Source organism: Entelurus aequoreus, linkage group LG05, assembly GCF_033978785.1.
Source record: "Entelurus aequoreus isolate RoL-2023_Sb linkage group LG05, RoL_Eaeq_v1.1, whole genome shotgun sequence".
In the NCBI taxonomy this organism is placed as follows: domain Eukaryota; kingdom Metazoa; phylum Chordata; class Actinopteri; order Syngnathiformes; family Syngnathidae; genus Entelurus; species Entelurus aequoreus.
The window spans coordinates 12,840,504-12,861,409 of NC_084735.1; the positions used below are offsets into that span (position 1 = coordinate 12,840,504).

Below are 20,906 nucleotides of genomic sequence, written 5' to 3' on the forward strand. Positions count from 1 at the left end.
GGCGGGACTTCCGGGGAGCCATATAGTGAAGTGACAGGAAGTGAATTGTTGGGAGTATGGCCGGGAAAAGAGTGGGGACGCACAGAGGAGTTGTGTCGTTAAAGACAAGTTTTATGAGCCTACATTCCTGGAATATTACAATATACATATATATATACACACATAGCATTCTATTTACTTTGAATTTACAACCCCCTGGTGCGGTTTTGTACCGTTTTTGTACTTCGATTATTATTTCTCAACTCTTTGTAAATGTTGAAATTTATAAATAAAGGTTTAAGAAAAAAAGAAAAAAAATAGTGAAGACAATTAACTTAATATATCAATGTTAAACTGAAATATCCAAAATTCTTCATTCAGTGAAAAAAAGCCGCCTGGTTTATGGATTGAATATTCAATATTGGTTTTTGTCACAAATGTTGGAGGGAAAAAAAGTTTGCAAAAATGATCTTTATTAGGTCAAAGTTGAATGTACAATAAAGATTAGAAAAACTGCATTCATGGCGGGGAGGAACCACACCAACATAACTGTCAAGTATTCAAAGTTGCATTCAAAGTTGCATTCAAAGTTGTATTCAAGTTGCATTCAAGTTGTATTCAAAGTAGTATTCAAGTTGTATTCAAAGTTGCATTCAAAGTTGCATTCAAAGTTGTATTCAAAGTTGTATTCAAGTTGTATTCAAAGTTGCATTCAAGTAGAATTCCAAGTAGTATTCAAGTAGTATTGAAAGCTGTCAAACATGTGCATTAAAAGTGGAGAACATGACTTCAGTGTACAAACATTGAACAGAACATGTGCAGAAGTCATGGCTGCAGTTGAAGATGCCTTCAATGACTGCAAGTGAGGAGGAAAAAGTCATTATTAAGAACGTCTACATGTTCAAAGATGCAAAGTCCTGCCTCACCTCTCCACCTCCATGCTGCTGGTGTGACCGTTAGCTTTATGCTCGCTGTTAGCGTCTCCATTAGCTTCCTCCACACCATTAGCATCTCCGTTAGCTTTGTGCTCGCCGTTAGCATCTCCATTAGCTTTATGCTCGCTGTTAGCGTGAGTCTCCTGAGCGCTGTCCTGCTTCAGCTTCTTCACACCTTCCTTCACAGGACTCTCCTCTGGCTTCCTCTGGAACACACAAGCAGGGTCAGACGGGGTCACCCGCCATACGGGCGGTCAGGTTGGCGAGCCTCACCTTCTTCCTGACCAGGTGGCTGATGTCAGACACGGGAGTGACGCTGGTCATGCTGTTTGACTGTTTGGACATCAGCAAGAACACCTCGTTAGTCATGTGACCCAATTAGCATCACAATCTTTACTTAACCTTACCTTACCTTTACAGTGAACCTTGGTTTTCACACAAGTTATTTGTCTACAGACAGAATCATTGTTCATAGAGTGCACACAGAATGATGAACGTCTCCTTAGGAGTCAGATCATTAAGTCCGTGCTACGTTCAAGTGCACTAGGATAACACAGTGTTCACCAATTGGTGTTCAGATAGTGACTGTGCTTTAATTGAAGATCGCTGCAAAATAAGACAACATGAAGAAAGTTGCCAGCACTTTGATAAAGAAGGTGAGAAGTTGCAAACACTTCGATAAAGAAGGTGAGAAACACTAAGAAAGTTGCCAGCACTTTGATAAAGAAGGTGAGAAGTTGCAAACACTTCGATAAAGAAGGTGAGAAACACTAAGAAAGTTGCCAGCACTTTGATAAAGAAGGTGAGAAACACTAAGAAAAAGTTGCCAGCACTTTGATAAAAAAGGTGAGAAGTTGCAAACACTTCGATAAAGAAGGTGAGAAACACTAAGAAAGTTGCCAGCACTTTGATAAAGAAGGTGAGAAACACTAAGAAAAAGTTGCCAGCACTTTGATAAAAAAGGTGAGAAACACTAAGAAAAAGTTGCCAGCACTTTGATAAAGAAGGTGAGAAGTTGCAAACACTTAGATAAAGGTGAAAAACACTAAGAAAGTTGCCAACAATTTGATAAAGAAGGTGAGAAACACTAAGAAGTTGCCAGCACTTTGATAAAGAAGGTGAGAAACACTAAGAAAAAGTTGCCAGCACTTTGATAAAGAAGGTGAGAAGTTGCAAACACTTAGATAAAGAAGGTGAAAAACACTAAGAAAGTTGCAAACACTTTGATAAAGAAGGTGAGAAACACTAAGAAGTTGCCAGCACTTTGATAAAGAAGGTGAGAAACACTAAGAAGTTGCCAGCACTTTGATAAAGAAGGTGAGAAACACTAAGAAAAAGTTGCCACCACTTTGATAAAGAAGGTGAGAAACACTAAGAAAAAGTTGCCAGCATTCTGATAAAGAAGGTGAGAAGTTGCAAACACTTTGATAAAAAAGGTGAGAAACACTAAGAAAGTTGCCAGCACTTTGATAAAGAAAGTGAGAAACGCTAAGAATTTACCAGCACTTTGATAAAGAAGGTGAGAAACACTAAGTTGCCAGCACTTTGATAAAGAAGGTGAGAAACACTAAGAAAAAATTGCAAACACTTCGATAAAGGTGAGAAACACTAAGAAAAAATTGCCAGCACTTGATAAAAAAAAAGGTGAGAAATACTAAGAAAAAGTTGCCAGCACTTTGATAAAGAAGGTAAGAAACACTAAGAAGTTGCCAGCACTTTGATAAAGAAGGTGAGAAACACTAAGAAAAAATTGCAAACACTTCGATAAAGGTGAGAAACACTAAGAAAAAATTGCCAGCACTTGATAAAAAAAAGGTGAGAAATACTAAGAAAAAGTTGCCAGCACTTTGATAAAGGTGAGAAGTTGCAAACACTTTGATAAAGAAGGTGAGAAACACTAAGAAAAAGTTGCCAGCACTTTGATAAAGGTGAGAAGTTGCAAACACTTCGATAAAGAAGGTGAGAAACACTAAGAAAGTTGCCAGCACTTTGATAAAGGTGAGAAACACTAAGAAAAAGTTGCAAACACTTCGATAAAGAAGGTGAGAAACACTAAGAAAAAATTGCCAGCACTTGATAAAAAAGGTGAGAAATACTAAGAAAAAGTTGCCAGCACTTTGATAAAGGTGAGAAGTTGCAAACACTTTGATAAAGAAGGTGAGAAACACTAAGAAAAAGTTGCCAGCACTTTGATAAAGGTGAGAAGTTGCAAACACTTCGATAAAAAAGGTGAGAAACACTAAGAAAGTTGCCAGCACTTTGATAAAGAAGGTGAGAAACGCTAAGAATTTACCAGCACTTTGATAAAGAAGGTGAGAAACACTAAATTGCCAGCACTTTGATAAAGAAGGTGAGAAACACTAAGAAAAAGTTGCAAACACTTCGATAAAGAAGGTGAGAAACACTAAGAAAAAATTGCCAGCACTTTGATAAAGAAGGTGAGAAATGCTAAGAAGTTACCAGCACTTTGATAAAGAAGGTGAGAAACACTAAGAAGTTGCCAGCACGTTGATAAAGGTGAGAAACACTAAGAAAAAGTTGCCAGCACTTGATAAAAAAAAGGTGAGAAATACTAAGAAAAAGTTGCCAGCACTTTGATAAAGGTGAGAAGTTGCAAACACTTCGATAAAGAAGGTGAGAAACACTAAGAAAGTTGCCAGCACTTTGATAAAGAAGGTGAGAAACACTAAGAAAAAGTTGCCAGCACTTTGATAAAGGTGAGAAACACTAAGAAAAAGTTGCCAGCACTTTGATAAAGAAGGTGAGAAACACTAAGAAAGTTGCCAGCACTTTGATAAAGAAGGTGAGAAACGCTAATAATTTACCAGCACTTTGATAAAGAAGGTGAGAAACACTAAGTTGCCAGCACTTTGATAAAGAAGGTGAGAAACACTAAGAAAAAGTTGCAAACACTTTGATAAAGAAGGTGAGAAACACTAAGAAAAAGTTGCAAACACTTGGATAAAGAAGGTGAGAAACACTAAGAAAAAATTGCCAGCACTTTGATAAAGAAGGTGAGAAATGCTAAGAAGTTACCAGCACTTTGATAAAGAAGGTGAGAAACACTAAGAAGTTGCCAGCACTTTGATAAAGGTGAGAAACACTAAGAAAAAGTTGCCAGCACTTCGATAAAGAAGGTGAGAAACACTAAGAAAAAGTTGCAAACACTTCGATAAAGAAGGTGAGAAACACTAAGAAAAAATTGCCAGCACTTGATAAAAAAAGGTGAGAAACACTAAGAAAAAGTTGCCAGCACTTTGATAAAGAAGGTGAGAAACACTAAGAAAAAGTTGCCAGCACTTTGATAAAGAAGGTGAGAAACACTAAGAAAAAGTTGCCAGCACTTTGATAAAGGTGAGAAGTTGCAAACACTTCGATAAAAAAGGTGAGAAACACTAAGAAAGTTGCCAGCACTTTGATAAAGAAGGTGAGAAACGCTAAGAATTTACCAGCACTTTGATAAAGAAGGTGAGAAACACTAAGTTGCCAGCACTTTGATAAAGAAGGTGAGAAACACTGAGAAAAAGTTGCCAGCACTTTGATAAAGAAGGTGAGAAACACTAAGAAAAAGTTGCAAACACTTCGATAAAGAAGGTGAGAAACACTAAGAAAAAATTGCCAGCACTTTGATAAAGAAGGTGAGAAATGCTAAGAAGTTACCAGCACTTTGATAAAGAAGGTGAGAAACACTAAGAAGTTGCCAGCACTTTGATAAAGGTGAGAAACACTAAGAAAAAATTGCCAGCACTTTGATAAAGAAGGTGAGAAACACTAAGAAGTTGCCAGCACTTTGATAAAGAAGGTGAGAAACACTAAGAAAAAGTTGCCAGCACTTTGATAAAGAAGGTGAGAAACGCTAATAATTTACCAGCACTTTGATAAAGAAGGTGAGAAACACTAAGTTGCCAGCACTTTGATAAAGAAGGTGAGAAACACTGAGAAAAAGTTGCCAGCACTTCGATAAAGGTGAGAAACACTAAGAAAAAGTTGCCAGCACTTTGATAAAGAAGGTGAGAAACACTAAGAAAAAGTTGCCAGCACTTTGATAAAGGTGAGAAGTTGCAAACACTTCGATAAAAAAGGTGAGAAACACTAAGAAAGTTGCCAGCACTTTGATAAAGAAGGTGAGAAACGCTAAGAATTTACCAGCACTTTGATAAAGAAGGTGAGAAACACTAAGTTGCCAGCACTTTGATAAAGAAGGTGAGAAACACTGAGAAAAAGTTGCCAGCACTTTGATAAAGAAGGTGAGAAACACTAAGAAAAAGTTGCAAACACTTCGATAAAGAAGGTGAGAAACACTAAGAAAAAATTGCTAGCACTTTGATAAAGAAGGTGAGAAATGCTAAGAAGTTACCAGCACTTTGATAAAGAAGGTGAGAAACACTAAGAAGTTGCCAGCACTTTGATAAAGGTGAGAAACACTAAGAAAAAGTTGCCAGCACTTTGATAAAGAAGGTGAGAAACACTAAGAAAAAGTTGCAAACACTTCGATAAAGAAGGTGAGAAACACTAAGAAAAAATTGCCAGCACTTGATAAAAAAAGGTGAGAAATACTAAGAAAAAGTTGCCAGCACTTTGATAAAGGTGAGAAGTTGCAAACACTTTGATAAAGAAGGTGAGAAACACTAAGAAAAAGTTGCCAGCACTTTGATAAAGAAGGTGAGAAACACTAAGAAAAAGTTGCCAGCACTTTGATAAAGAAGGTGAGAAACACTAAGAAAAAGTTGCCAGCACTTTGATAAAGGTGAAAAGTTGCAAACACTTCGATAAAAAAGGTGAGAAACACTAAGAAAGTTGCCAGCACTTTGATAAAGAAGGTGAGAAACGCTAAGAATTTACCAGCACTTTGATAAAGGTGAGAAACACTAAGTTGCCAGCACTTTGATAAAGAAGGTGAGAAACACTGAGAAAAAGTTGCCAGCACTTTGATAAAGAAGGTGAGAAACACTAAGAAAAAGTTGCAAACACTTCGATAAAGAAGGTGAGAAACACTAAGAAAAAATTGCCAGCACTTTGATAAAGAAGGTGAGAAATGCTAAGAAGTTACCAGCACTTTGATAAAGAAGGTGAGAAACACTAAGAAGTTGCCAGCACTTTGATAAAGGTGAGAAACACTAAGAAAAAATTGCCAGCACTTTGATAAAGAAGGTGAGAAACACTAAGAAGTTGCCAGCACTTTGATAAAGAAGGTGAGAAACACTAAGAAAAAGTTGCCAGCACTTTGATAAAGAAGGTGAGAAGTTGCAAACACTTCGATAAAAAAGGTGAGAAACACTAAGAAAGTTGCCAGCACTTTGATAAAGAAGGTGAGAAACGTTAAGAAGTTACCAGCACTTTGATAAAGAAGGTGAGAAACACTAAGAAAGTTGCCAACACTTTGATAAAGGTGAGAAACACTAAGTTGCCAGCACTTTGATGAAGAAGGTGAGAAACACTAAGAAAAAGTTGCAAACACTTCGATAAAGAAGGTGAGAAACACTAAGAAAGTTGCCAACACTTTGATAAAGGTGAGAAACACTAAGTTGCCAGCACTTTGATGAAGAAGGTGAGAAACACTAAGAAAAAGTTGCAAACACTTCGATAAAGAAGGTGAGAAACACTAAGAAAGTTGCCAGCACTTTGATAAAGGTGAGAAACGCTAAGAAGTTGCCAGCACTTTGATAAAGGTGAGAAACACTAAGAAAAAATTGCCAGCACTTTGATAAAGAAGGTGAGACACTAAGAAGTTGCCAGCACTTTGATAAAGAAGGTGAGAAACACTAAGAAGTTGCCAGCACTTTGATAAAGAAGGTGAGAAACACTAAGAAAAAGTTGCCAGAACTTTGATAAAGGTGAGAAACACTAAGAAAAAGTTGCCAGCACTTTGATAAAGAAGGTGAGAAACACTAAGAAAAAGTTGCCAGCACTTTATTATTTCTTGAATTCTATAGTGTTTGTCACCTTCTTTGTCAAAGTGCTGGCAACGTTTAGTGTTTCTCACCTTCTTTATCAAAGTAGGAAGGTGAGGGTCTGTATCACACATCATTGCCAGCAAGTCTTCTAGAAAAAGGTCAAAGTGAAGTGAAATATTTATCATGTAAACATTTTCTGCTTGAAGAACTTTAATTCTCTATAATAACTTTTAATATTATGGGATGTCTGCAATGAAAACCAAGGTACCAGTGTATTTGATTCATTATCCATAATGGATATCGGTTTGATATCAGCAAGAAAACAAGCATTGGATGATATCAAGCTTGCATCTAAAATCACTGATACGAGCAGTCCTGCAGTGTTTGTGTGCGATATCATGTGCAATACAAGCAGCCCGATTGTGATATCATGTGCAATACAAGCGGTCCTGCAGCGTGTTTGCAGGACTGCTTGTATTACACATGATATCACACACACACAAGTAAACACTCTGCAGGGCCACTTGTATCGCGCATAATATCACACAACACAACACGCTGCAGAACTGATTGTATCGCACATGATATCACACACAAATACGCTGCAGGGCTGCTTGTATCTCATATGATATCATAGTGTAATACAAGCAGTCCTGCGGTGGGTTTGTTTGCAATATCATGTACGATACAAGTGGTCCCGCAGCATTTTTGGTGTGATATGTTCAATACAAGCGGTGCCGCAGCCTGTTTGCAATATCATGTACGATACAAGCGGTCCCGCAGCATGTTTGTGTGTGATATCATGTGAGATACAAGCAGTCCTGTAGCACATTTACTTGTGATATCATCCGTGATACAAGCAGCCCTGAAGAGTGTTTACTTGTGTGTGATATCATGTGCGATACAAGCAGTCCTGAAGAGTGTTTACGATATCATCCGTGATACAAGCGGTCCCACAGCGTGTTTACTTGTGTGATATCATGTGTGATGCAGTAGTCTATTTGCACAAAGCTAGACAGTTCAAATCTAAATGTCCTCCAACAAACAAATATTTCCATTTTCCTAAAGTAATTTAGAAAAAAGGTAAACATGCTAGGCTATTAGCTAGTTGGAGCTAGCAGCTACACAATAGCTTAGCACACAAACTAGACATAGGTAGCAATCATTGAACAATGAAAGGTGACATTTGTCAATATAAACAAGTATCAAATAGTACACATTAAGTCTCCGAAACAGAAGTGTATTTAAAAAGTATCCAGTAACAAACGTGTCCGCATCATTCAACCTACCAAATCATCGCTCTCCTTGAAAAGCATAAATGTGTCACGATGTTCTTGTCCAACTCACTTGAGCCAACATTCCAAAATAATCAGTGTACAATTATTGGTGCGTACATGGTATCAGACTCATTAAATCAGTATCACCCAGCATGATGAGACTCACGTGTGAGGGGGTACAATTATTGGTGCGTACATGGTATCAGACTCATTAATATCAGTATCACCCAGCATGATGAGACTCATGTGTGAGGGGGTACAATTATTGGTGCGTACATGGTATCAGACTCAATATCAGTATCACCCAGCATGATGAGACTCACGTGTGAGGGGGTACAACTATTGGTGTGTACATGGTATCAGACTCATTAATATCAGTATCACTGTGCATGATGAGACTCACGTGTGAGGGGGTACAATTATTGGTGCGTACATGGTATCAGACTCATTAATATCAGTATCACTGTGCATGATGAGACTCACGTGTGAGGGGGTACAATTATTGGTGCGTACATGGTATCAGACTCATTATATCAGTATCACCCAGCATGATGAGACTCACGTGTGAGGGGCTACAATTAATGGTGCGTACATGGTATCAGACTCATTAATATCATTGATGAGACTCACGTGAGGGGGTACAATTATTGGTGCGTACATGGTATCAGACTCATTAATATCAGTATCACTGTGCATGATGAGAGTCACGTGTGAGGGGGTACAATTATTGGTGCGTACATGGTATCAGACTCATTAATATCAGTATCACTGGGCATGATGAGACTCACGTGTGAGGGGGTACAATTATTGGTGCGTACATGGTATCAGACTCAATCAGTATCACTGGGCATGATGAGAGTCACGTGTGAGGGGGTACAATTAATGGTGCATACATGGTATCAGACTCATTAATATCATTGATGAGACTCACGTGAGGGGGTACAATTATTGGTGCGTACATGGTATCAGACTCATTAATATCAGTATCACTGTGCATGATGAGAGTCACGTGTGAGGGGGTACAACTATTGGTGTGTACATGGTATCAGACTCATATCAGTATCACCCAGCATGATGAGACTCACGTGTGAGGGGCTACAATTAATGGTGCGTACATGGTATCAGACTCATTAATATCATTGATGAGACTCACGTGAGGGGGTACAATTATTGGTGCATACATGGTATCAGACTCATTAATATCAGTATCACTGTGCATGATGAGAGTCACGTGTGAGGGGGTACAATTATTGGTGCGTACATGGTATCAGACTCATTAATATCAGTATCACTGGGCATGATGAGACTCACGTGTGAGGGGGTACAATTATTGGTGCGTACATGGTATCAGACTCAATCAGTATCACTGGGCATGATGAGAGTCACGTGTGAGGGGGTACAATTATTGGTGCGTACATGGTATCAGACTCATTAATATCATTGATGACTCACGTGTGAGGGCGTAGGAGTGCTGCAGTCAGGTGCAGAGGGAGATGTGGTTCCATCCTGACATCACACAACATCAAATCAGGTACAAATGTACTCTTAAAGTCCTTGCACAGGAAAATGTAAATATTTAACACACCATTGTAGTCACATGGGTTTCCTCCTGCTCCTTTTCACACATGTTGACTGGTGCACCTGAACCAGTTCTACACTAATTATGACAGAAGATACTTCAAGTCTGTCTGGTGTGTCCTTCTTAAACCCTGCGTGTGTAGAGACTTGCGACTAAACGACTTCTTGAAGAAACTGACCTAACGAGGACCGGGCGGCAGGCGCACATTACAGCAGTTTTAAAGTCGCTGTAAAGTTCTGTTATTAGTTTTGAAAATTTCTTCACGGACGTGTGCTTTACCGATCCGACCCGCTTTTACCGTATCAACCCTCGCGGATCCCGAGGTCCTCCGACGCCAAACTTTCATTTTTATGGGCACAAACGGGGGCATGACTTCATGTAACACTTAAACAAGTGTTACATGAAGTCATGTAACGCTTGTTTAAGTGTCACATGACATCATGTAACACTTAACCAAATGTTACATGACGTCATGTAACACTTGTTTAAGTGTTACATGACTTCATGTAACACTTGTTTCTTACAGAGCACGTGTCCACCTGTTGGAACTGCTGTTGTCACCATAACAATATTTTGGTACCGGTACCAAAATGCATTTGAATACTTTTCTAAATAAAGGGCACCAGAAAAAATGTCATTATTGTCTTTATTGTAACAACAAATGTACGTGTACATGAAACATATGTTTATTATTGTCATTTAGTCCTTAAATAAAATAGTGAACATAGTAGACAACTTGTCTTTTAGTAGTAAGTAAACAAACAAAGACTCCTAATTAGTCTGCTGACGTATGCAGTAACATATTGTGTCATTTATACACCTATTATTTTGTACACATTATGAGGGACAAACTGTAAAAATTGATTATTCCACTTGTTCATTTACTGTTAATATCTGCTTATTTTCTGTTTTAACATGTTCTATCTACACTTCTGTTCAAATGTAATAATCACTTATTCTTCTCTTCTTTGATACTTGACATTAGTTTTGGATGATACCACACATTTAGGTATGGATCCGATACAAAGTAGTTACAGGATCATACATTGGTCATATTCAAAGTCCTCATGTGTCCAGGGACGTATTTAACATATGAATTTAAAAAAAAAAAAAAAGGAAAATAGATTTTGTGACGATATTGATGTAATCATAGTAGTATCGACTAGATACGCTCTTGTACTTGGTATCATTACAGTGGATGTCAGGTGTGGATCCACCCATGGCATTTGTTTACATTGTGACGCTGGTGAGCTATTGTATCCTCCTACGGTGTGTAGTGAAGCATGTTTAGCTATTCCTCGTCCTCCAGTGATAATGTTACTTGTAAAAACTAACTTTGTCGCCATGGAGGCCAGGATTAGTGATTTAGAAGTAGCTAAAACACTGTGGATGGATGTTAGCTGCTAGCTAGCTAGTCATGTCTTAAAGCAGCTCTTCCTGAGGGTGTTTCAGTGTTATAACTTCACCTTTATCTTGACTTTTTACACCAAAATGCGTCCATTCTCCCTTTTCTGTCTACACATTGTGTCTGCTTGTAAGTACTCTGTGTGTGTGTGTGTGCGCTGCCCAACATGCTCCTCTGCTCCTACAACCAGCAATGTCACCACGTGACGATGACGGGGGATCGGTTCTTTTTAGAGGCGATATAGTAGTGAATATGATTGATTAGTATCCATACAAGTATGGATTACTGGTTGGAAGAGAATGAGAAGATACTTTTAGACAGTGTGGACACGCATGTTAGCACAAACTGCAGTAGGACTACTTGCATGGTTACTATTTGTGTCTGGTCCAGTTGTAGTTTTAGTTCTTCCTGGTTGTAGGCAAGGTCCTAAATAAAGTAGTCCACCACTGCTTTGAACAATTCAGATCCAACCTACCAGCACCTCAGCATCAGCCTCTATGGAGTTCATGCCATCAGTGGCGTCCTCCACCTTCTCCTGGATCTCTGGCAGCAGAGCCTCCAGCTCCTCCATCTCCTTCCTCTCCTCGGGAAGCTGATCTGGGCCAGAAGCCTTGAGGAGCACCTGTGCCAGGTTCTCTGCAGGACAACTGGTAAGCACACACCTGTAGACAACAAGCCAATGAGAAGGTCTCACCCAGCCTGCTCTTGATGACGGCCACGGAGCGGTTGAGTTCTTCCACGGCTTCTTTGTACTGCAGGTTGAAAGTGAGGGTCAGACCCAGCTGGTAGTGAGTCTCAGCCAGCAGCCGACTGTCAGAGTCCAGGTGCTTCAGCTGCAGGGTCAGACACTTCCGGAAGTCCTCCAGTGCTTGTGTGTAGTTCCCTGTGGGCAGTGACGCACATTTTGGTTCTCAATAAGGAAAGTGACATCACCATAAATACATGACTAGTTCATAATTGAGTGACGTCACCATATATACATGACTAGTTCATAGTTGAGTGACGTCACCATATATACATGACTAGTTCATAGTTGAGTGACGTCACCATAAATACATGACTAGTTCATAGTTGAGTGACGTCACCATAAATACATGACTAGTTCATAGTTGAGTGACATCACCATAAATACATCATGACTAGTTCATAGTTGAGTGACATCACCATAAATAGATGACTAGTTCATAGTTGAGTGACATCACCATAAATAGATGACTAGTTCATAGTTGAGTGACATCACCATAAATACATGACTAGTTAATAGTTGAGTGACATCACCATAGTGATGAGTAGGAGGCCAAAAGGCACCACTCATTAAAAAGATTATTACCGCTGCACCATTCATCACATGGAGCTTTTATAAAAAACCTCCAGAAGGATGATTTTTGGTTTCCCCCCCAGACATGTCGGCCAATCAGATTTGAGACTCTCATTGTTCGTCTCTCGCTTCAAACAGGAAGAAAGGTCTCTCAGCACGTTTAACAGTAGCAATAACTGAACACAGTGAGCCCTCTTTTCACTCCTTCACAATCTTTGTCTCACCGCTGGCTGACACACGAAGTACAGACGGTCTCTCTACTCACGACTAGCCAGTGACAACACTTTAAGACATTCAAACCCCGCCGGACTCATTCCAAACCAACCCGCCCGACTCATTCCAAACCAACCCGCCCGACTCATTCCAAACCAACCCGCCCGACTCATTCCAAATCCCCCAGCCAGACTCCCTCCAACCCGCCCGACTCATTCCAAATCCCCCAGCCCGACTCATTCCAAACCAACCCGCCCGACTCATTCCAAACCAACCCGCCCGACTCATTCCAAATCCCCCAGCCAGACTCCCTCCAACCCGCCCGACTCATTCCAAACCCCCCAGCCCGACTAATTCCAAACCAACCCGCCCGACTCATTCCAAACCAACCCGCCCGACTCATTCCAAACCCCCCAGCCCGACTCATTCCAAACCCCCCAGCCCGACTCATTCCAAACCCCCCAGCCCGACTCATTCCAAACAAACCCGCCCGACTCATTCCAAACAAACCCGCCCGACTCATTCCAAACAAACCCGCCCGACTCATTCCAAACAAACCCGCCCGACTCCCTCCCTCAAACCCGCCCGATTCACTGAAACCTACCTGACTCAGCAGAAACTTCCCCCAACTTCAAGTAAGTCTGTGCTACCATCAGCTGGTCTTCTTTTGTCTCTTTTCTAAGTCAAGAAGGAAATTTTAAAAAAGTCATTTTTACGAAGTTCCAAAGCCAACATGCAGATGGCAGCCATTGTGTAAACTCGCCTGTTGTAGATGACTTTAGCCATTTCCAGCATCTCCCAGGCTAGCTGAAGGTTCCCGACTTCATCTTCTTCTTCATCATCATCATTTTCCTGTAAAAACAGAAAAACATCAAACCTGACCCAGACTCCAACACCTGAGTTGTCCTCTACCTTTACTGCAACATTGCTGTGTTCAGCCAGATCCAGCGTGTCTTCTTCTTCACCATCTAACATTTGGAAGACGTGAAGAGTCACAACCAAGTGGGCGGAGTTATGACCAAACATGTGCACACTGTAGCCAAATCCTAGAAATGCTGTAAATAAACTTGCATCATCAATAGTCAAAGCATATCATATGTGTTGGAACTAAGAGTCAAAGCATATCATATGTGTTGGAACTAAGAGTCAAAGCATATCATATGTGTTGGAACTAAGAGTCAAAGCATATCATATGTGTTGGAACTAAGAGTCAGAGCATATCATATGTGTTGGAACTAAGAGTCAGAGCATATCATATGTGTTGGAACTAAGAGTCAGAGCATATCATATGTGTTGGAACTAAGAGTCAGAGCATATCATATGTGTTGGAACTAAGAGTCAAAGCATATAATATGTGTTGGAACTAAGAGTCAAAGCATATCATATGTGTTGGAACTAAGAGTCAAAGCATATCATATGTGTTGGAACTAAGAGTCAGAGCATATCATATGTGTTGGAACTAAGAGTCAAAGCATATCATATGTGTTGGAACTAAGAGTCAGAGCATATCATATGTGTTGGAACTAAGAGTCAAAGCATATCATATGTGTTGGAACTAAGAGTCAGAGCATATCATATGTGTTGGAACTAAGAGTCAGAGCATATCATATGTGTTGGAACTAAGAGTCAAAGCATATCATATGTGTTGGAACTAAGAGTCAAAGCATATCATATGTGTTGGAACTAAGAGTCAGAGCATATCATATGTGTTGGAACTAAGAGTCAAAGCATATCATATGTGTTGGAACTAAGAGTCAAAGCATATCATATGTGTTGGAACTAAGAGTCAAAGCATATCATATGTGTTGGAACTAAGAGTCAAAGCATATCATATGTGTTGGAACTAAGAGTCAGAGCATATCATATGTGTTGGAACTAAGAGTCAGAGCATATCATATGTGTTGGAACTAAGAGTCAGAGCATATCATATGTGTTGGAACTAAGAGTCAGAGCATATCATATGTGTTGGAACTAAGAGTCAGAGCATATCATATGTGTTGGAACTTAGAGTCAAAGCATATGTGTTGGAACTAAGAGTCAAAGCATATCATATGTGTTGGAACTAAGAGTCAAAACATATATGTGTTGGAACTAAGAGTCAAAGCATATCATATGTGTTGGAACTAAGAGTCAAAGCATATCATATGTGTTGGAACTAAGAGTCAAAGCATATCATATGTGTTGGAACTAAGAGTCAAAGCATATCATATGTGTTGGAACTAAGAGTCAGAGCATATCATATGTGTTGGAACTAAGAGTCAAAGCATATCATATGTGTTGGAACTAAGAGTCAAAGCATATGTGTTGGAACTAAGATTCAAAGCATATGTGTTGGAACTAAGAGTCAAAGCATATGTGTTGGAACTAAGAGTCAAAGCATATCATATGTGTTGGAACTAAGAGTCAAAGCATATCATATGTGTTGGAACTAAGAGTCAAAGCATATCATATGTGTTGGAACTAAGAGTCAAAGCATATCATATGTGTTGGAACTAAGAGTCAAAGCATATCGTATGTGTTGGAACTATGAGTCAAAGCATATCATATGTGTTGGAACTAAGAGTCAAAGCATATCATATGTGTTGGAACTAAGAGTCAAAGCATATCATATGTGTTGGAACTAAGAGTTAAACCATATCATATGTGTTGGAACTAAGAGTCAAAGCATATCATATGTGTTGGAACTAAGAGTCAAAGCATATCATATGTGTTGGAACTAAGAGTCAAAGCATATCACATGTGTTGGAACTAAGAGTCAAAGCATATCACATGTGTTGGAACTAAGAGTCAAAGCATATCATATGTGTTAGAACTAAGAGTCAAAGCATATCATATGTGTTGGAACTAAGAGTCAAAGCATATCACATGTGTTGGAACTAAGAATCAAAGCATATCATATGTGTTGGAACTAAGAGTCAAAGCATATCATATGTGTTGGAACTAAGAGTCAAAGCATATCATATGTGTTGGAACTAAGAGTCAAAGCATATATGTGTTGGAACTAAGAGTCAAAGCATATATGTGTTGGAACTAAGATTCAAAGCATATGTGTTGGAACTAAGAGTAAAAGCCTGTTGGAACTGAAGAGTCAAAGCAAAAATGTGTTGGAACTAAGAGTAAAAGCCTGTTGGAACTAAGAGTAAAAGCAAACATGTGTTGGAACTAAGAGTAAAAGCAAACATGTGTTGGAACTAAGAGTCAAAGCAAACATGTGTTGGAACTAGGTGTAGACTTCTGAAAGACAGAATCATAATACATGTATTTAACAATATGATTTTAGAAGATCAGAGAAACAAGTCTTAGTGGGAGCAGTGTTGTTGACCAGTCAGTGCATCAAAGTCTAGTATCAGTATTGTTGTGGCAATTCTCAAAACAGATATTTGCTCAATTCTGTTGTAATACTTGGTAGGCCAGATGTGGCACGCAGGCTGTAGGTTGCCCATCCCTGTTCTAGATGATAGAAAGACTCTTACCTTCAGCTTCTTCCACTATGTCCTCCTCAGCTTCTTCTTCCTCCTCCATCTTGTCTGCTTGGTCTTCTGGTTCTTCCTTCTCTGCTGCCTTTTTGTCTTCTGATTGTACTGTAGCTTCTTCCTGCTCCTTCTTGTCTTCTGGTTCTTCCTTCTCGTCTACCTTCTCTGCTGCCTTTTTGTCTTCTGATTGTACTGTAGCTTCTTCCTGCTCCTTCTTGTCTTCTGGTTCTTCCTTCTTGTCTACCTTCTCTGCTGCCTTTTTGTTTTCTGATTGTACTGTAGCTTCTTCCTGCTCCTTGTCTTCTGGTTCTTCCTTCTTGTCTACTTTCTCTGCTGCCTTTTTGTCTTCTGATTGTACTCTAGCTTCTTCCTGCTCCATCTTGTCTTCTGGTTCTTCCTTCTTGTCTACCTTCTCTGCTGCCTTTTTGTCTTCTGATTGCACTGTAGCTTCTTCCTGCTCCATCTTGTTTTCTGGTTCTTCCTTCTTGTCTACCTTCTCTGCTGCCTTTTTGTCTTGTGATTGTACTTTAGCTGCTTCCTGCTCCATCTTGTCTGCGGCATCATCTTCTACCTTCTTGTCTTCTGGTTCTTCCTTCTTGTCAGCTGGCCTTTCTCCCTTCTGGTCTTGTGGTTGTACTTTAGTTTCTTCCTCCATCTTGTCAGCGGCATCATCTTCTACCTTCTTGTCTTCTGGTTCTTCCTTCTTGTCAGCTGGCTCTTCTCCCTTCTGGTCTTGTGATTGTACTTTAGCTTCTTCCTCCTCCATCTTGTCCACTAAATCATCTTCTACCTTCTTGTTTTCTGGTTCTTCCTTCTTGTCTACCTTCTCTGCTGCCTTTTTGTCTTGTGGTTGTACTTTAGCTTCTTCCTCCTCCATCTTGTCTGTGGCATCATCTAGTTTGTCTTCTGGTTCTTCCTTCTTGTCAGCGGGCTCTTCTACAGTCTCTACTGCCTTGTTGTCTTGTGATTGTACTTCAGCTTCTTCCTCCATCTTGTCTGCTGCATCATCTTCTACCTGCTTGTCTTCTGGTTCTTCCTTCTGGTCCTGTGGTTGTACTTCCTCATCAGCTCCTTCTACCGTCTTCTCTGCTGGTTTTTCTTCCACCTTCTTGTCAGACGGCTCCTCTTCCATTTTGTCTGCTGCTTCCTTCTTGTTGCACTCACCTACCTCCGATGAGTTTCCTTTTCCCTCACCTTCCTCGTTCTTCTGCACGTCCTCAGACTTCTCTGCCATGGCTTCATACACCTGAACCCTCAGCTCATCCCTGGTCTTCTCTGTTATGACGCAAGAAGACAATCAGCACTTCCTACTAATCATTAATCTCATTATTTCTCACTCACCATCAACATTTCCTGTGCCCTCAATGTTGGAGTCCTTGGGGTTTTCCTCGTCGTCGTTCTCTGGGACTCCTTCTAAAGCATTACCGAGTACTGAGTTCTCCATCCTGGATGTCAACACTGAGTCAGCTCATATGCTTGGTTTAGGATAATCTTTCATTTAAAAAATGCAACTTTAATATACCTTGCCAAATCCAAAAGTGCTTTACCACACCAGAAGAAGGCTTCTGCACACTCATCTGCTGTATCGCCATATTTCTTAGCTCTGAAAACATCAGTTTCAACATACTTAGCCATTTTATCTAAAAAGTCGGATAATCACTCTTGTTTATCAAAATATAACTATAGATGTCAACATTGTGTACATGCTGAAAGATTCATTTATGATTGTTTATCAAAATATAACTATAGTTGTCAACATTGTGTATGTGCTGAAAGATACATTTATATTGTTTATCAAAATATAACTATAGATGTCAACATTGTGTATGCGCTGAACGATTCATTTATGACTGTTTATCAAAATATAACTATAGATGTCAACATTGTGTACGTGCTGAAAGATTCATTTATGATTGTTTATCAAAATATAACTATAGATGTCAACATTGTGTACGTGCTGAAAGATTTGTTTGATTGTTTATCAAAATATAACTATAGATGTCAACATTGTGTACATGCTGAAAGATTCATTTATGATTGTTTATCAAAATATAACTATAGGTTAGGTTCATCTCCTTCAGCTCAGCTGTCACCGTACGCCGCCACGTACGTCGGAACAAAACTAAAACTGAATTGGCTACAAAGTAAACAAAAACAGAATGCTGGACGACAGCAAAGACTTACTGTGGAGCAAAGACAATGTACATCCGAACATAACATGACAATCAACAATGTCCCCACAAAGAAGGAAATGTTCTTGATTGCTAAAACAAAGTAGAAATATCGCTCAAAGGAAGACATGAAACTGCTACAGGAAAATACCAAAAAAAGAGAAAAAGCCACCAAAATAGGAGCGCAAGACAAGAAGTAAAACACTACACAGGAAAACAGCAAAAAAGTCAAAATAAGTCAGGGTGTGATGTGACAGGTGGTGACAGCACACCTACTTTGAGACAAGAGCTATAGTGATGCATGCTTGGTTATGCTTTAAAGTCATATCCAACAATTGCGGCAACGACTTTTTACTGTCAACTGAGTTTGGTTTCTTAATGATGTCTGCTGGTGGTGTGCCTCCGCAATTTTTTTCAACGCAAAAAATGTGCCTTGGCTCCAAAAAGGTTGAAAAACACTGGTGTAAGGCATGCTTCTATTAGTGGTGTGCGCATAAATTGTAGTAGGTATGTTGTTGTCATAGCGGTGTATGCATAAATATGACTAAACGTGTGGCTGTATAGCTTGGTTGGTAGTAGGGCTGCAACTAACGATTAATTTGATAATCGATTAATCTGTCGATTATTACTTCGATTAATAATCGGATAAAGGAGACAAACTACATTTCTATCCTTTCCAGTATTTTATTGAAAAAAAACAGCATACTGGCACCATACTTATTTTGATTATTGTTTCTCAGCTGTTTGTACATGTTGCAGTTTATAAATAAAGTTTTTTTTTTTTTTTAAATAAATAAATAAATTTAAAGCCTCTGCGCATGCGCATAGCATAGATCCAACGAATCGATGACTAAATTAATCGGCAACTATTTTTATAATCGATTTTAATCAATTAGTTGTTGCAGCCCTAGTTGGTAGAGTGGCCGTGCCAGCAACTTGAGGGTTCCAGGTTCGATCCCCAATTGTGCCATCCTAGGCAAGACACTTTACCCACCTACTTTCGGTGCCACCCACACTGATTTGAATGTAACTTAGATAATGGGTTTCACTATGTAAAGCGCTTTGAGTCACTAGTAGGCTGACCATACGTCCTCTTTTCCCCGGACATGTCCTCTTTTGCGGGGGTGTTCGGGCGGGGTTTCTTAAATGCCTCAAATGTCCGACATTTTGAATTAGGGTTGCGTGTATTTTCAATGTACATCCAGGGTTAAGTTAAGAAGGGGTTAAAAAAAACAAAAAACTGAAGGTGTGCGCACTAGCAACATTCGTGAGGGAGGGGCAGAGACACAGAGCGAGAGAGTTAGTGAGTGGAGAGAGACATGAGAACACATAATAAAGAAATGCTGAAACGTAAATGCAACTTCACGGATGATTTGCTGGAAAAGTATTTCTGTTTTGGTCCTGGCCGTGACACATGGGAAGCAGAATGCACTGTGTGCAAAGCAGCAACGTATGTATCTGTGGCTAATATTGGGGCCAAAGATCTACAAGCCCATATCCACACTACAAAGCACATAACAGCTGTGCAGGACGAGAGCTCGTCTGCTGTTTTTTGTTTAAATTTAATTAACTTGTTTTGAGGCATTATTTATGTTTACATTATATACAAGAGGTTATTTTAAATATATTTCTACCTCTGCACTTGTTTTCCAAAACTGTGAATGTTACAGAATTTAAGTGTGACTTATTTTGTTATACTGTCAAGCAGTGTTGGCGTTAACGCACTTTTTGATTTTGTGGTTTTTTAATAATTTTTTTACCATTTGCGGCCCACATCTAATGTTTTAAAGGCCCATGGCACATTCTAAAAATACTATTAAAATAAACAAAAACATAACCAAAGTGAAATAAAAAGGCTTAAAGGTGAAATGTAATTTAGAAAAAGTTGCAATGTTGACTAATACAGTGGTTCTCAACCTTTTTTCAGTGATGTACCCCCTGTGAACATTTTTTTAATTCAAGTACCCCTTAATGAGAGCAAAGCATTTTTGTTTGAAAAAAAGAAAGAAGTAAAATACAGCACTATGTCATCAGTTTCTGATTTATTAAATTGTATAACAGTGCAAAATATTGCTCATTTGTTGTGGTCTTTCTTGAATTATTTGGAAAAAAAGATAAAAATAACTAAAAACTTGTTAAAAAATAAACAAGTGATTCAATTATAAATAAAGATTTCTACACATAGAAGTAATTATCAACTTAAAGTGCCCTCTTTGGGGATTGTAATAGAGATCCATCTGGATTTATGAACTTCATTCTAAACATTTCTTCACAAAAAAAGAAATCTTTAACATCAATATTTATGGAACATGTCCACAAAAAAATCTAGCTGTCAACACTGAATATTGCATTGTTGCATTTCTGTTCACAGTTCTTTTTGACAAGACATTAAAAAAAAATCTCACGTACCCCTTGGCATACCTTCAAGTACCCCCAGGGGTACGCGTACCCCCATTTGACAACCACTGGACTAATAAAACAAAGCTGTTTTTTTTCTTCTTTCAAACGGTCATTGCTCAAAACATAATATTGAATCAAAATCAATGTTATAATAAATTATTGAGCTATCAAAGGTTCCGATTACTTCACATCAAATATTCCACTTTGAAAAATATTTTTGGTGGAAGATTTTGCATATTTTGTGTGTTTGCCATAAAAAACA

General features: G+C 39.1%; 1 protein-coding gene across 2 annotated transcripts in view; it reads right to left on the bottom strand.

Moving 5' to 3' along the window:
• Positions 1-476: 476 nt before the first annotated feature.
• The window catches only part of LOC133650176 (nuclear autoantigenic sperm protein-like), a 22,549-nt gene continuing 2,119 nt past the window's right edge, over positions 477-20,906 (bottom strand). Inside the window, exons 3-14 of one of the 2 annotated variants that reach the window (XM_062047108.1) lie at positions 17,596-17,676; positions 17,415-17,518; positions 16,074-17,348; positions 13,513-13,568; positions 13,364-13,452; positions 13,205-13,278; positions 11,764-11,952; positions 11,551-11,705; positions 9,538-9,591; positions 1,188-1,247; positions 906-1,120; positions 477-835 (exon numbers count right to left, since the gene is read on the bottom strand). In XM_062047108.1, the coding sequence (XP_061903092.1) occupies positions 829-835; positions 906-1,120; positions 1,188-1,247; positions 9,538-9,591; positions 11,551-11,705; positions 11,764-11,952; positions 13,205-13,278; positions 13,364-13,452; positions 13,513-13,568; positions 16,074-17,348; positions 17,415-17,518; positions 17,596-17,676 (2,359 nt within the window). In that variant the 3' untranslated portion in view covers positions 477-828. Of the gene's footprint in view, positions 836-905; positions 1,121-1,187; positions 1,248-9,537; positions 9,592-11,544; positions 11,706-11,763; positions 11,953-13,204; positions 13,279-13,363; positions 13,453-13,512; positions 13,569-16,073; positions 17,349-17,414; positions 17,519-17,595; positions 17,677-20,906 lie in introns of both variants that reach the window. The other variant, XM_062047107.1, reaches the window with a different exon arrangement.